Source organism: Drosophila novamexicana, unplaced genomic scaffold (assembly GCF_003285875.2).
Source record: "Drosophila novamexicana strain 15010-1031.04,08,12 unplaced genomic scaffold, DnovRS2.1 tig00000877-arrow-arrow-pilon, whole genome shotgun sequence".
NCBI lineage: Eukaryota > Metazoa > Arthropoda > Insecta > Diptera > Drosophilidae > Drosophila > Drosophila novamexicana.
This window is the reverse complement of record NW_020824831.1, coordinates 998658-1012494: the sequence shown is the minus strand read 5'-3', so window position 1 is coordinate 1012494 and position 13837 is coordinate 998658. Positions and strand designations below refer to the sequence as shown.

The 13837-nt window shown below is 38.7% G+C and overlaps 2 protein-coding genes across 4 annotated transcripts in view; one reads left to right on the top strand and one right to left on the bottom strand.

Moving 5' to 3' along the window:
- LOC115764882 (guanylate cyclase soluble subunit beta-1) overlaps positions 1–13837 on the bottom strand; it is a 91863-nt gene that overhangs the window by 6899 nt on the left and 71127 nt on the right. For both annotated transcript variants that reach the window (XM_030708161.1, XM_030708162.1), the window contains one exon: positions 4115–4734. In XM_030708161.1, the coding sequence (XP_030564021.1) occupies positions 4398–4734 (337 nt within the window). In that variant the 3' untranslated portion in view covers positions 4115–4397. The remainder of the gene's footprint in view (positions 1–4114; positions 4735–13837) is intronic.
- The window catches only part of LOC115764883, a 43037-nt gene continuing 37489 nt past the window's right edge, over positions 8290–13837 (top strand). The window contains exons 1-4 of one of the 2 annotated variants that reach the window (XM_030708164.1): positions 8290–8740; positions 9792–9891; positions 11061–11170; positions 11227–11330. In XM_030708164.1, coding sequence (XP_030564024.1) covers positions 8336–8740; positions 9792–9891; positions 11061–11170; positions 11227–11330 — 719 coding nt within the window. In that variant the 5' untranslated portion in view covers positions 8290–8335. The remainder of the gene's footprint in view (positions 8741–9791; positions 9892–11060; positions 11171–11226; positions 11331–13837) is intronic. The other variant, XM_030708163.1, reaches the window with a different exon arrangement.

The window sequence follows — 13837 nt, the reverse complement described above, 5'->3', positions numbered from 1 at the left end:
ACTCATATTAAGATTATATTCATTAATTTTCATTTTTATTGTATAATTTGTATATAATTATTTAACTTATTGGTATTTTTATTAGCATATTAAGATTTTATGGAATATATTAATATTCCATAATTGCAGAGTCCTAGAAGAAGCTATCAAACATTTTATTTGTGTCAAATTTATTTTTCCATTCACTGTCAAACCGCTCTGATTATTTTTAGATTCTCGATGAAAAGCTTCAATAAAAATAATAATAATAATAAAAAAAGTCCGGTACGTGGCTAAAGCTTAAAAGGTATTCCAAATCAGCTTTTTATATGCAAGAGCATATAAGCTTCGGCATGCCTAAAATAAATATTACCTATTTTATTCCCTCTTTCTCCCTGGCCTACTGACTTAAGCGCACAACTAGGAGCAGCAGCAGCAGTAGCTTTGCCTCTGACATTTTGTCGTCGGCGGCTCATCGCAATCATAATTTCCATCTTTATGAATTTTTAATGAGAAAAGCCCAACTCGAACTGGAAGAAAAAGCATCAGCAGCAGCAGCAGTAGCAGGAGGAGCAGAAGAAGAAGCCTGTCACTTGCAATTTCAACTAAATTTTGTATGAGGCTCAAACGCAATGGCCTTGAAAAAGGACAGGATGCCACGGCCAGGCTCAGGCTCAGGGTCGAGGGCCAGCCCCAGGATCAGAGTCAGTCGAGAGTTGATGTTGTATTTAGTTAGGCAAATATTTATTTGATTGGTTTCGGGATTCGCATTGTGTGTATTTGAAATGTAAGCAACGCGAACAGAAAACCAAATTGTGCGAGAAAAAAACATGGGAAAAATAAATAAGAAAAGGCAATATATATAATATATAGTGATGGATGCGAATTGGTGCGGAAATCCAAAGAAATCTCCAAGCAGGCATCAAATGATAAATGAGTGCGGCACGATTTGCAAGTGGCCCAAAGCGGCACAGGCAGGCCTAATTAAGAGCTCATTAAAGTTGCATTTCGCAGCAGGTCAAAGCGGCCTTTGAATGAATGCATGAGCGTTGAATTAGTGAATGCAATCCCTTAAATTAATTACAGCTGCAAAAGGTAATTAAAGGGCCAATCGTGGCATAAGCAAAGCACTCAGTTTTGCCCTCAATATCGAATCGAAATATAACTTGGAGAGCTTCAAATTTTAAAGAGGATATAAGAAAATGAACGCCAAGACTGGCGACCTGCGGCAACATCCTGCTCAAATAAGCCGGATGTGAAGTATAAATAAAAGCTAAATAGAAGAAATGAAGAACATTTTTTAGAGAGCAGCCAGGCAGCAGCTGCTGGGTTAAGGGTTGGCTGTGGGGGAAACCGGATGCTTAGAGCAGACAGTGTGACGAAAGTATTGCTGGCATCTTTTTTCCTTTTTATTTATTTCTTCTTTTTTTTTTAACTAAAGCCAACGAAGCATATTTAATATGGTTTCCTGTTGGACAGTCAAGATTATTTATTCCGTGTTTCCAAAAAGGGAATTGGGTGTATATTGGATTATGCAAGTTTTCTTTGAGACACCATAAAGGAAAGACGAAACGTATTTGGAAAATTGTTATATGCAGCTTTTGTTCTAGATATTTTTATTTTTTAAAGATCTTTGTGAAAACTTCTACCAAGGCTGCAAAATCTAAAACCTTGTTTTCGAAGCTCTACAAGAAATATGCAATTAGACTTTCACAGCTTTTTGTTTAGTATATCGATTGTTATACACTTTTTTCTAACAAACCATGTTTAGTTTTATTATGAAATTGCTTCTTTGCTCTAAGTGGAAAAAGAATGGCATGGGTAAATTATAATGTGTGAACATTTCAATGGTAGAATTTAAACCTTGTTTGAGCAAAAGAGGTCCTATACCTTTTACAATTAAGGCTTTCACCCAATCCCGCCGCCGCTTTTGTAATCCACAAGACTTTTTCCAGGTATTTTGTATTGTTATTTAAGTGTCAACAGAGCAACTCGCAGTCGAAAACTTTTATTCTTAAGCCACCCCAATTCTGTGCTCCTAAGACCTTAATTTCAATCTCTTGTGCTGCCTGTATTCGTTATGAATGCAAATGAGCTGCTGACCGTAACAGAAATGTGATTTATATAAATTATGAGAAATGTGCTTAACAAACATTTCGTTTACCCTTTTTAATTATTATTTGCAGGCAAAAGAAATGATATAAATAAAGCAGAAGCAAGAGAATTGCGACAACTAATCAATGTTAATCCATTTCTAACGAGGCATCGTTAGGGACACACACACCCGCACACACACTTGTATGGCATCATCATCAAAATGCCTTTCTACTTGCAAGTCATGAAATTGCATTGTTGTTGTTGTTGTTGTTGTTGTTGTTGTTATTGTTATAGTTATTGTTGGCATTTAACGATAATGTGTGCATATCGAGGCCATAAACAGACATTGAGAGCCAATATAAAATGCTCCGCCCACAATACACAGCTCGGAGACACTTTCCAAAACAAATCTGTATGCAAGTCTATAAGCAGCTCTCGACATATTTGTTTCTCTAGCCTTATTTGTATCTGTATCTGTATTTGTATCTGTGTCTGCGCCTGGGTCGGCTCGTGGGCGTTTAATGCGATTCGCTTTGCCTCAATGTCATATACATTAACAAAGTTTTCGGGCTGAAGATATACTTGAGTTATATCTGGCGAGGGTCGCTGTATAATTGTTCGCAAAAAGTATTTTCCCTGTGCCAAATTTTCAACATTATAAATGTGCTGTTATTGACGTATATATGTTAAGCATATGTTGAGCGTATGTTAAGGCCCTGTTAAAGATTGTGGCCGTGCAAGTATACACATTCCTGATATCGGCATTTTACGTTACGCATATGTTAAGCAGCTGTTAACGATTCTGTGTCATTTTTATTTTAAGCAATGGTTTAGCGGCTTTTAACAATTGTGCAGCAAATTTTTAAAGTTAACGTTTTAGAAACTTCAAAAGTTATCTGGATTAAAATAAAGTTCGCAATATGGTATCGATACTTCTAAAACTACCCAAAAATGTACAGAAACGCGAGGCTTCTTTACAAAAACATAGCTCCATCAAGGATCTCAAGCAAGGCTAATTTGATGTTAAATTTTTGTGTCAGCTATAAACAGGTGAAAAGCTTACTTTTAAGTGATTGGGCGATTGCAATCCTAGAGAAAATAGCAAAATCTCTGAGGTTCTTGAAAAAGATTTTGGGATTTCTTATATTAAAAAAAATTTTAAAGCATTATTTTTAAGCTGCCCTCGCCAATTTACATATATTTGCTGTTTGTTCCATGGCATCCTTTCTGCTACTGCGGTTGTTTGTTTATGCCAAATATTTGATATGAAAATATGTGTTAAATTCCAAAGCTGGTGCTCTTTCTTTCCAGCGCCCAGAAAGGCAGGTTTTGTGGTGGCTCTGTTATACCTATTCATTTATATACATATATATATATATATATATATATATATATATAGACATATATAAGCTACATAGATTCATAGCAGGAGGCTGGCCAAACTTTTGTAAACAAAAGCAAACAATTCGCTTGGCGCTGTTGACAATCCTTTGGCAGCCCCGCAAGTATGCTCCAAAATGTTAGAGACGAGACTTGGGCTTGGGTTCAAGCTCGGCGGCTGCTGAAGTGCAGATATATATATGTTTAAATGTTTGTCATATTATGGCTTTTATATTGAGTTGTTTTGGACTTATCTAGTTTACTGCACAAGCAGCGAGGCTTTTGGGCAAACAGCATGAAAACTTGTACAGGATATGTGCGCTTGCTTTTATGGCCCGACAGCAAATCGTGTTTGGTTGAGTTTGCAGCGATAACACTTTAACAAATGGCGAACGTCTATGGGTGGGGCATAAAAATGATACATAATGCTAATTTTGTACAGCAGAGACACGGTTTTGATTTATGCAGTACAAATAAGCCTTGTAAATATGCCCATAAATTACGTATACGCAGCGTAATCGCTGAAGAAATGTAAATCATTTGTAAACTAACTTGTGTGGGCGTGTCCCATAGACACTAACTCCATTTTCTCTCTCCCTCTCTCTTACCCTAGCCTCTTTTGTGAGGTTACAGCTGTAAGAGCATTAACATAAATTACCTTGCACAACGATCCAGCGATGCCTGATGCCAACTTCTTCAGCCGCAATGTGGCAGCAGCAGCAGCAGTCACATACACACATACACACACACACTTACACACGCAGATGCACACAAGGATGCAAGCCAAGACAGCACAAATACATTGAAATGAAGTGGTTAAGTGGCCAAGTCACACATACACACACACACCACACACACACAATCAGTTAGATAGTCGCTTGGCTGCTGAAGTCAAGGAGTTGCACGTAGATTTACAGTATATTTGCATCCTTTTGCATATCCTATGCATCTGAGGGCGCCACAGGACCCGTTGCGGCTGCTCCCCCACCACTGCCACCGCCGCCACCGCCACCGCCGGCACTGCCGCTCGCCGAGGATGTACGTGAGACACTCGCATGTCCCATGCCCATGACCAGCCGTTGCGTTGTGGCCGTTGGCGTTGTGGGCTGCAGCTGCGGCGAGTCGAGGCTGCCATTGCCGCTGCTGCTGGCATTTAGTGCGCTGGTGGCACGTGTCAGGAACCAGCAGTCCATCGGCGTCGGCTTGCCTTTCATGATGACCGGGCCGCGGTACTCCAGATTAAATGAATCATCCTCGTTGATCTCCTGGCACAGCAGCCTGAAAAAAAGAAAAACAGGCAAAATACAAAATCAGCAATCAAATGTTTGGTCTACATAGTCGACTTGCTTCAAGCATATCATTAAAGGACAATCGCGTGCAGTTGCCTTGACAGTGCTTGGCAGAGATTTGAATTACTACCACTTCACATTCGCAACGGATGCGCCCCAGAGATAAAGATGGAGCCCACAATTGACAGCAATTTATTGCAAGCACTTGGCTAATGTATGTCAACATATAGATGCACATACGTGCACCCGGGCATTTTCTCAAGTGCCAGCCTTGGTTCGTAGATGATGGTAAATGATTTCGGAAGCATTGCATTTTCGACCGCAGCCTGAAAATAGTTTCTATCCATGGCTGCAAATCCTAAAGTTATGTTGCTCTACTAGGGTGTGCCCGACTAGTAGATACCCTGAACCTAGCTTCGTGCTGCCTTCATCCCAAGACAAATTTAGTTCAATTTTTCAATAATTTTAAGAATTTAATTTTATTAGTACTTTTGTAATTGTATTGCGCTAAACATTACATTATATAGTATATTGCATAGGCGGCTCATCAATTATTCTTATTATTATAAATTTTGCTCACATTTTCAATTGCATTATATTTATTTCCTGTCATCAATTTATGCAGATTTTAGCATTGTGTGTTTTTCCATTGAATTTATCACACTATTTTCCATTTTCACCCCATTTTATTTTTTACTTTTCTGAACAGAGCATAATATTAAATTTGTCTGGCTGCGTACGTGGCGCTTGCTGCGGTCGCATTTCCGTTTCCGTTTCGTGGAGCCACAACATTTTATATAAATACGCCAGACAACAAGTGCACGCGTGTCTGTGTGTGTCTGTGTGTGAGTCAATGTTGGGGTACATTGCATCATGTACTTGATTATAGTGCTCAATAACTGATTGCATACACATTTAATTCAATTTATTTGGCAGTTTTTCACAGCTCGCCACTCGGTTTGCGTTTCGGCCACAAATTCAATGGACCGCCTCTTAAATTAATGAAGCATTCGTTTGGGGAAGTCGCATTAAAATCGCAGGTAATATTTATGACTTTTACGTATTTTAATGAAGTGCACTTAATGATGCACATTGCACTCAGGCAAGAAGACGTTAAGTTCTTACCATTCGTGTACCCTTTACGCATAAAATATCTGCTATGGGACACAATAAAGTTATGCCTTGCTGCTCCGAGTCTTAATCTATTTTATAGATCTACAATCGATGACATACAGTCCATCTTTATAAACTCATCGTACTGAAAGACCTTTAAGAGCTGGTTTAAAAATAAAAAACTCTGGAGGTGGACCCGCCTCCGAAGTAAGTATAACTGACTTTTGTTTAAGCATACTTTGAAAACTCAAATTTTTAATGGCGATCGTATTTTTGTATAGAAAAATATTTACGGATTGCAATATTTGTATTAGAACGGAATGTATTAAATTAAAACTTGAATTCTTCAGTACCAATTTGAAAATTGGGGTCAAAGAAACTTTCGAGCCAAAGCGTGTATTCATGGAACCACTTGGAGTGATTGGTTTATACTGTAAGCCAAACAATAATAGTTGACTCGATAATGTATATAATTTCTCTTTTTAATTTCCTCTTTTTATACAATTGACTACATCATGTTTAGATTGCGTACAAATTACAGAGTATCTTGCAGTCTCTCACCTTGATGTCGCGCATTCTTGCTCGTTTCTGCTTATTCAACTGATTAAAGAGCACCATCCACATAAAATGGGACAATCAACCACTCCGTCTTCTTCTGGCCCAAGTGAATGGGTTTAATTAATGTCTTCATTAAAATACACATTTGCACAGTGGGTAATTTTCAGAGTAAATATTAAATATCTATATGTAAATACAACGCTAGCAATATGAATATTTAAGCTCTGTAATTGATATGCAAGCGTTAAAGTTACAGAACAGCAAAAATAAATACTCGAATGGATGGTAAATATTGTCATATTGTTTTATGTTTAATTGCATATAATGGCGTCTCTCATATCGCTCTTGAATTATTTTCAAGAACCGCAATTCAATTAACATATGCAAATAAATAAAATTGTGTTAAAAATTATAAAAAATTAATAAAATGCAACGGAACTAAAGGATTTCTTTTTAAAAATTTTACACAACAGCTTGTTTTTTTTAAATGTTGTGCACGGTTAGCACTTAAATCAATTAAAATAGCCCCAATGTAATTCACATGTGCAAATAAATACAAAATGAAGTAAAAAGAAATTGAAAAAATTCCTGAGGACTTTCTTTACAGGTGATGTGCGACCTACATACTAGAAGTGTTAAACTATTGAAGGTTCTTGTATTGCCGATGCATTCTGGCCACAGATCTATAAAAATTAAAATAAGATTGGTATTCATCGATTTGTACAAAAGATTTTCCATTTTCAGGGCATATTTAATGTATCTTTTTGATTCGATTGCATATCAGATTTATTTTTAATTTTTCCCTATGTGCTTCATCAGATATTTTTTGTCATATCTATTTTTGAAATATCTTTAATTTGTTTCTTTTAATGAATAAATTAGTTCGAAAAAAGTCATTTTTAATTTTAACTTGTATTGTATTCCTCCGATCAATCAGGTATACGTTAATTGAAGCTTGCCAAATACAAATATTAAAAAAATTGTTAAATAATTACACACTGCCGTCGTAATAAAGTAAATTGTTGCTTAAAGCAAATATCGGAACGGACAGTGTAAGAGAGTGAGAGAGGCGCAGAGTTCTAGAGTGTGTGAGCGTGGGTGAGAGACCTGTTTCTAATGGTGGGTTGCCAAGAAGAGAGCAGAAGAGAGTCATTGTGTGGGAGAAAGGTAAGAACAGCTGAGCGTTAGGTCTGAAATGTTACATATATTCTTTGGGGCAGCTACTCAGTTGCTTAACGGCGTTTGAACAGCGCGAATTATTGTATTGTTTGGCGCGTTTGCTTGATAATGCAATAAAGAAGCGAGTTTTTCATACCGAATGCTACAGAGCGGCTGCATAAGAGATATCATTTTTTGTAAAATTTAAAAACTGTTCCAATTTAACTGTTACGCCCAGAAAGCACAGATACCTGTTTGCTGGCTATAAAATATTTAAAAGAACACCTAGTCGGCATTTGTAAACAATGTGATATGATAACAAGTATTAGAACTAATCGAATATGCAATTCGATTTAGTTGAATGCGCGCGGTTTTCCATGAATTGATTAAATGTAAATATAGTACATACTACGCAATGCGAATATTTTGTTTGTTTACAATTTTGCTTCTTGTTTTTACCGTATTGTTTTTGTTTGTGTGCGTATTGTTGCCAACACGAAAAAATCAATATGGAGAGCGCACACAGTTAGCGAGAGAGGAAGAGCGCGTGCTGTTGTGTACGCTCGCACTCTCTCTCTATCTGTGCTGCTCACCCTCTGCCTGTTCGCACGTGAAGTTTACCTTCCTTTTTATTTGCTTCCGAGTGCCGAACTTTGTTTAACGTATTTTTGTCTATTCAAAATCGGTTTTATTTGAATGTGAATTTCTTCTTGAATTAAACACTAATTTGTAGTTGTTTTTGTTGTTATTTATTTGCCAACATGTTGTTGCAGTGGTTGTTGGCATTGCAGCAGCTCGTAAGTCAATTAAAACGGCAACTGGCTTCGGTTTGGCTGCTGTCATTGCCGCAATACTTTTACGGCTTCCGGCCATTGGTCGGGCCACGGGCGGCGACAAGCCGAGCCAGTCACCAGCGCTGCGGCAAGGCGCCGAGACGCCAACTGGTCATGGACTACATCTTCGAGTGCTTCTTCAATGACACCTTCGAGCGCATCACGCGGAACGGACTGCAGGACCGACAGTCGCGCCGCGATGTCCTCGATCACCTGAGCGCCATCATCAAGGGCTGCTCTGTGGGCCAGAATGTACAGACCGAAGAGGTCGCCAGCATGGCGGTCATTGAAGCTTTGCGTTTCCATCGACTGGCCAAGCAGGGCAACGGCAATGTGAGATTTACGTAGAAATACGATTTACATATTTTCATCACGGTTTTTGTTTTATTTTTGTAAATTTTCATTTAATATATTGGGTTAGTTTGTTTATATAAAATATAGTTTTTTTTACGCATAATATGACAAAAGCTGCCCCAACTGGCTGACTTTCTTGAATCTTATTGAGGAAACATTAATAAAGGCTTTCCGTAACTTTATGAGTAGGGATGCTCAACGATTTGAACGATTTATTTGATCAAGATATCTTATGAAAAAATGAATTCATATAAAGAACTTATTTTCTGTCCGAGGTCTCTTTGTCACCTATTTGATATAGCAGTCCGATCTGGTCTACTACGACAACATCGGCCTGACTACTTCGACTCTTTCGTCGGTAATAATCAAGAATATATACATACATATATGTATGGATTTTTGAAACTACTTTTGAACACTCTCTGCAAGGGCATGCACAAAATGTCTCACTCCATATTCGTTATTTTATCAGTTTTTATCAGAGGCTGGCCCTCGGAAATGTATGGAAAGTAAGCTGACTTAAAAACATATTTTGAAGCATTTACAAAATAGTTATTATCTTAAGAGCCTAATCAACCTGTTATCTAGTTACTTTATTCTATATAATGTATGCCTTGTTATCGATTAGTCCAAAGCGATAAAATCAGTGTTGTAAAGTAGGGTTCGGTCATATCTGTGCATCGCTTTATGAACGGTATTTTATTAAAAAGCATTGAAAATCTAAAAACTTGGCTCTTAATATAATCTATTTATCCCATAATGAATAATCAATCATGTGATTTTAGGAGCAGGATTTGTATACACATGAATTTATGTACTTTTAAGTCCACACACACAAACACACACACACACATTTTTGATTAATGTTTAGCTTTTAAGTCCTGCATAATACCAAAGCAATTTGTAGCATATGCGTTTGGTCAAAATGCTTGGCATTTAATTTAAATTTAAATGCGTTTTATGCAAAAACTTTTCATTTTATACATGTGTATATATTTATATAGAGGGAGTGTGAACGTGTCTCTTGCAGGTCTGCCTCATGGGAAAATATCACAACATTTTGTATATTGCTTTGCGCACCTGTTGGGATTGGGGTGTGCGCGATTCCGAGGTGGTTGTTCAACTGTTGGGTAAGTCAAAGGAACAAACTTAATAATTTAATACACCGACATATGTGTGTGTGAGTGGTGTGTGTCTGTGTGTGTGGTGTGCTCTTGGGCATGGCCTTTTGTCTCGCATATTTTAATGAATTTTATGGCATCGCATCAGATTATAACCCTGCTTATATAAGCAAGCGAATCTCTTTTAATCACGTGTTTGCCCTAATTGCTAGCTGAAATTACGTTAAGTTGAGGCGAAGGTGTTGCTAATGCGGCTGCTGTTGCTTGTTGCTTGTTGCTCTGTTCGTTGCTTGTTGCATCGTTAAACTTGTAAAGTGCCTTAAAGTGTTGCAGGCTATTTGGGCCATGCCTCTAGAGGCTGCGTTTGTGTGTGTGTTGGGTGTTGGCTCTAATTAAAATGCTGCGTAAAACTTGACAGCACGAAGACGAACAGAATTAATGGTATGCCAAAGCTTCAGACTGAGTGCTAAGTATGTGTGTGTGTGGTGCGTGTGCATGTGTGTGTGTGTGTGTGAACCTCGTGTGTGCCTTGGCCAGCGTTAAAGCTTGCGTTGTTTAATATACCCTGCACCCATTAAATAGGTATAATGCTTTTGTGCGAATGTATGTAATGTATGTAAAATGTATTTGAGTGCCATATTTAAGCTTGGCAAATATCTGTTCAGACTGTAAATAGAGAAGGAGGAAAGGCACCTTGTAGCATGTGTGTGCGAATGACAGCTCGATAGAGGGCATCTGCGTGTCGGGCACGCTCGGCTCGAGCACACCTACATGTTTTTCGTGTACAACGCGTGCAGTTTTACGCTTGCAACAGTAGCCAAAATGCTGTCAGCAGCCCTGCCACCCCACTGCCCGGAGGCAACCCGCTCTTAGCCCAGTTAACTAGAGACCTGCGTTTGCTTTTACAAACAATTTCAATGTTTTTTTTTTTTTTTTGGCTGCTGACATTTCAGCAAGCTTCCGTTTTCCGTTAGCTGCCGCTGCGACTTCATTTTGTGGCAACCGCCGCACGCAGCATGCATGCTCCCAAAAAAAAAAAAGAAAAAAAAAACAAAATAGAAGGGAAAGCAGGCAACAAGTGCAGATGCGTAATTGGCTCTTTTTGTGGGGCTTCTTTGTTGGAGCTGCTCCTTGTGGAGCTAATGCTGTAATTGCCTCTCTTTCTCTATGCTCCACAGTGGCCATTTTCGAGTGCGAGAAGACATTCGAGCGCATTTTTTTGGGCGCACTATTTGGGCCACATGCACCGCACTTTATAGCCGGCTGGCGCAGCGATTTTCAGGATCAGGTAAGCCATATATATGCTGCATGTATAGTATATACCATTTCCTTTTCGCCTGACAGCATGAGAATGTGCGCGCCATGGTATATTTTCTGAAGCATGCAACACGCAGGCAACTAACGCTGCCCGTGTGGATACCGCGTTTCGAGCAGGAGCGCCAGCTGAGGTGAGTTGACAGTGCGCCGAATTTATCGCTGCCCAGCAAAAGAAAAAGATGAAGAAAACAACAATTGGCAGTGGGCTGTAACCAACTGCACAATACGCTGTGCACAGTGCAGAAATCAGCTTAAATCAGTGGAATACATAAAGACTGTCCGTTTCAAGCAGTGGCTTTCCAACCGTTTTAAAATTTCTAGGCGTGGTAGTAGTCGTGGTTAATAGTTTACCTGAAGCTGCTGTCAAAGACAGAGACTTCCATGGTTTGAACGCCTCTAAACGGCTCCTCATTTACTTGGTTATTTTTAAAGATTAAACTTGGCAGCTCTCATCTCACGCCCAGCGCGATGAACCAATATACTTCTCTTATACACTTGTACATGGTATGAGAAACATTTTTGTAGCCATGCTCTAAATGGCGCAAGTGCTCGTAGAATGACTTTTCAAGTTGACAATGACAACAATATTTTGTTGCTTGTTATTTTACGTGTACTCGCATGTTATTTCTGTTCGGCTCGAAAGCCAGCGGCTGCTAAAAACTTGTTTTCAAGTCTTGCATGCCAAACTTTTGCCGAGATGCGCCAACCTGCGCTATTTGGTCTAATTGGAAAACAACCCATAAGTCTTCAGTCATTTATTCCGTTTAATAGAAAGCCGCTATAAACAATTATTCTTATTTTAAATGACTATCGAAAGTTTTATAAGTACTACAGAACTTTTCCAAAAAGTAAATAGACATCTATTTTTAAACCCTCGCTATTTTGAGTTGCCTAGTTCTAAGGCGTTTTAAGAAAGTCGCTTTTGTTTTGAGCAGCGCAAAAGAAATATATTCGTCCGCATAGAAGGAGACATCTTCATAGCCATATCCGTCAGTCTGTCTGTTCGTTCGTCCGTATGTATGAATGCGAGGATATCAGAACCTATAAGAGCTAGAGACTTTAAGTTTGGAAAGTAGGTCCTCCTAGTGCCCGCGCAGTACGTGTTTGTTTCCAATAATCGATTACTTGCTCCGTTACCAACTAATCGATTACTTGCTCCGTTACCAACTAATCGATTAAGATCGATGTCGAAATCGTGTTTTTTTTAGCAGCTTTGATAAATATTGAGAGCGAGAGTCAAAAAACTTTTATAGCTATCCCCACCACCCTCCTAGCTATGTAGCTATAAATCAAGTAAAAACACCAATTTGTGTTTCGCACTCATTAAAGCCACAATTTGCGGCCAGTTGCGAGTTTGAACCCAGCCAAAGGAACTTTTTGTTTTATTTATCTTTATTACTACAAGCGAGCGCGTCGGGAGCTCCCAACTAGAACTCTTTTCTTCTAAAGTCTCTGCATTTTTGTTCACATTAACATGGGGAGTCGGCAGCTTTTGGTTTATAGAAAGCCCGAGTAAGAGCGGTGCATGTTTTATTTTTTATCATCATGGATTGTCATTAAAAAATAAAATAGATGTCTTAGACGATATCCAAATCCAAATCCAAATCGTTTTATAGCCAGTTTTAATTATTCACAAGAATATTATATATATGTATTCAAATTTAAAGGAAGTTAAGGAAAATGCTGCCATTAGATTTTCATTGCGACATTAAGAAAACTTAGGTTTTAGAGAAACTTTTTGAAGCCAAGGAAAAAATCGACTGCGACTTTGCGGAAATTCATTTGGTGCACGAATTAATGCAGAATACCAAAATGGAAATTGGTGCTTGTCACAGACTTTGGTGAAGAAAGACCTGGGAGATTGAGGCAAATTTAATAAATAAATGTGTCTTGAAAGTTGAACAAAAGCGGCGCCTGTTGCTGCTGTCCTGTGGGGAAATTCGGAGTGAAAAAACAGAGAAAATTACATATAAAAGGATTTTAATTAAATTAATACATGCTGCATTGTTTGGGCGCAGTGCGTGTTTGTCAGCCATAATTGAGTAAAAGATGGCGACACTTTACAAGCACAAGCACAGCATACACTCACACACGCACACACACGCACACACACGCACAAGCACACACATATTTGAACAATGGCCGCTGCGGCTTTCAATCTCAGACGCTTGTCGGCGCTGGGCTGCTGTTGGTGTCATGTATAATTAAGATTTTCACTTCTAACATGAGCTCAGAGCTCGCTGGCAGACTCGTTTCTTGTACATGTTTTCTTTTTTTCCACAGATTTATGAACCTGTGTGTGTATTCGCGTATGTTAGTGTGTTTCTGCTGCGATAAGCTGCAAACCAACTGGCAGCTATGTAAACCTTTGTTATTTTGGCTTTGTTTGCCAGCACTCCGGAGGATTAAAGTCAAAAACGCGTGTAATAAGCGCACATAGCCAACACTCAAGCGCAGACACACACACACACACACACACACACACACACACACAAGACAAGCTGTCTGGCAAACATTAGGGCAACATTTTTGTTGCGTGTGTATGTGTGCACGCTAAAAAGTAAAAGCCAGCAATGTAACAATAAACATGCCTGTTGAGTATTGCCAAAGTTGCACAAATCAACGTCACAAACTAACA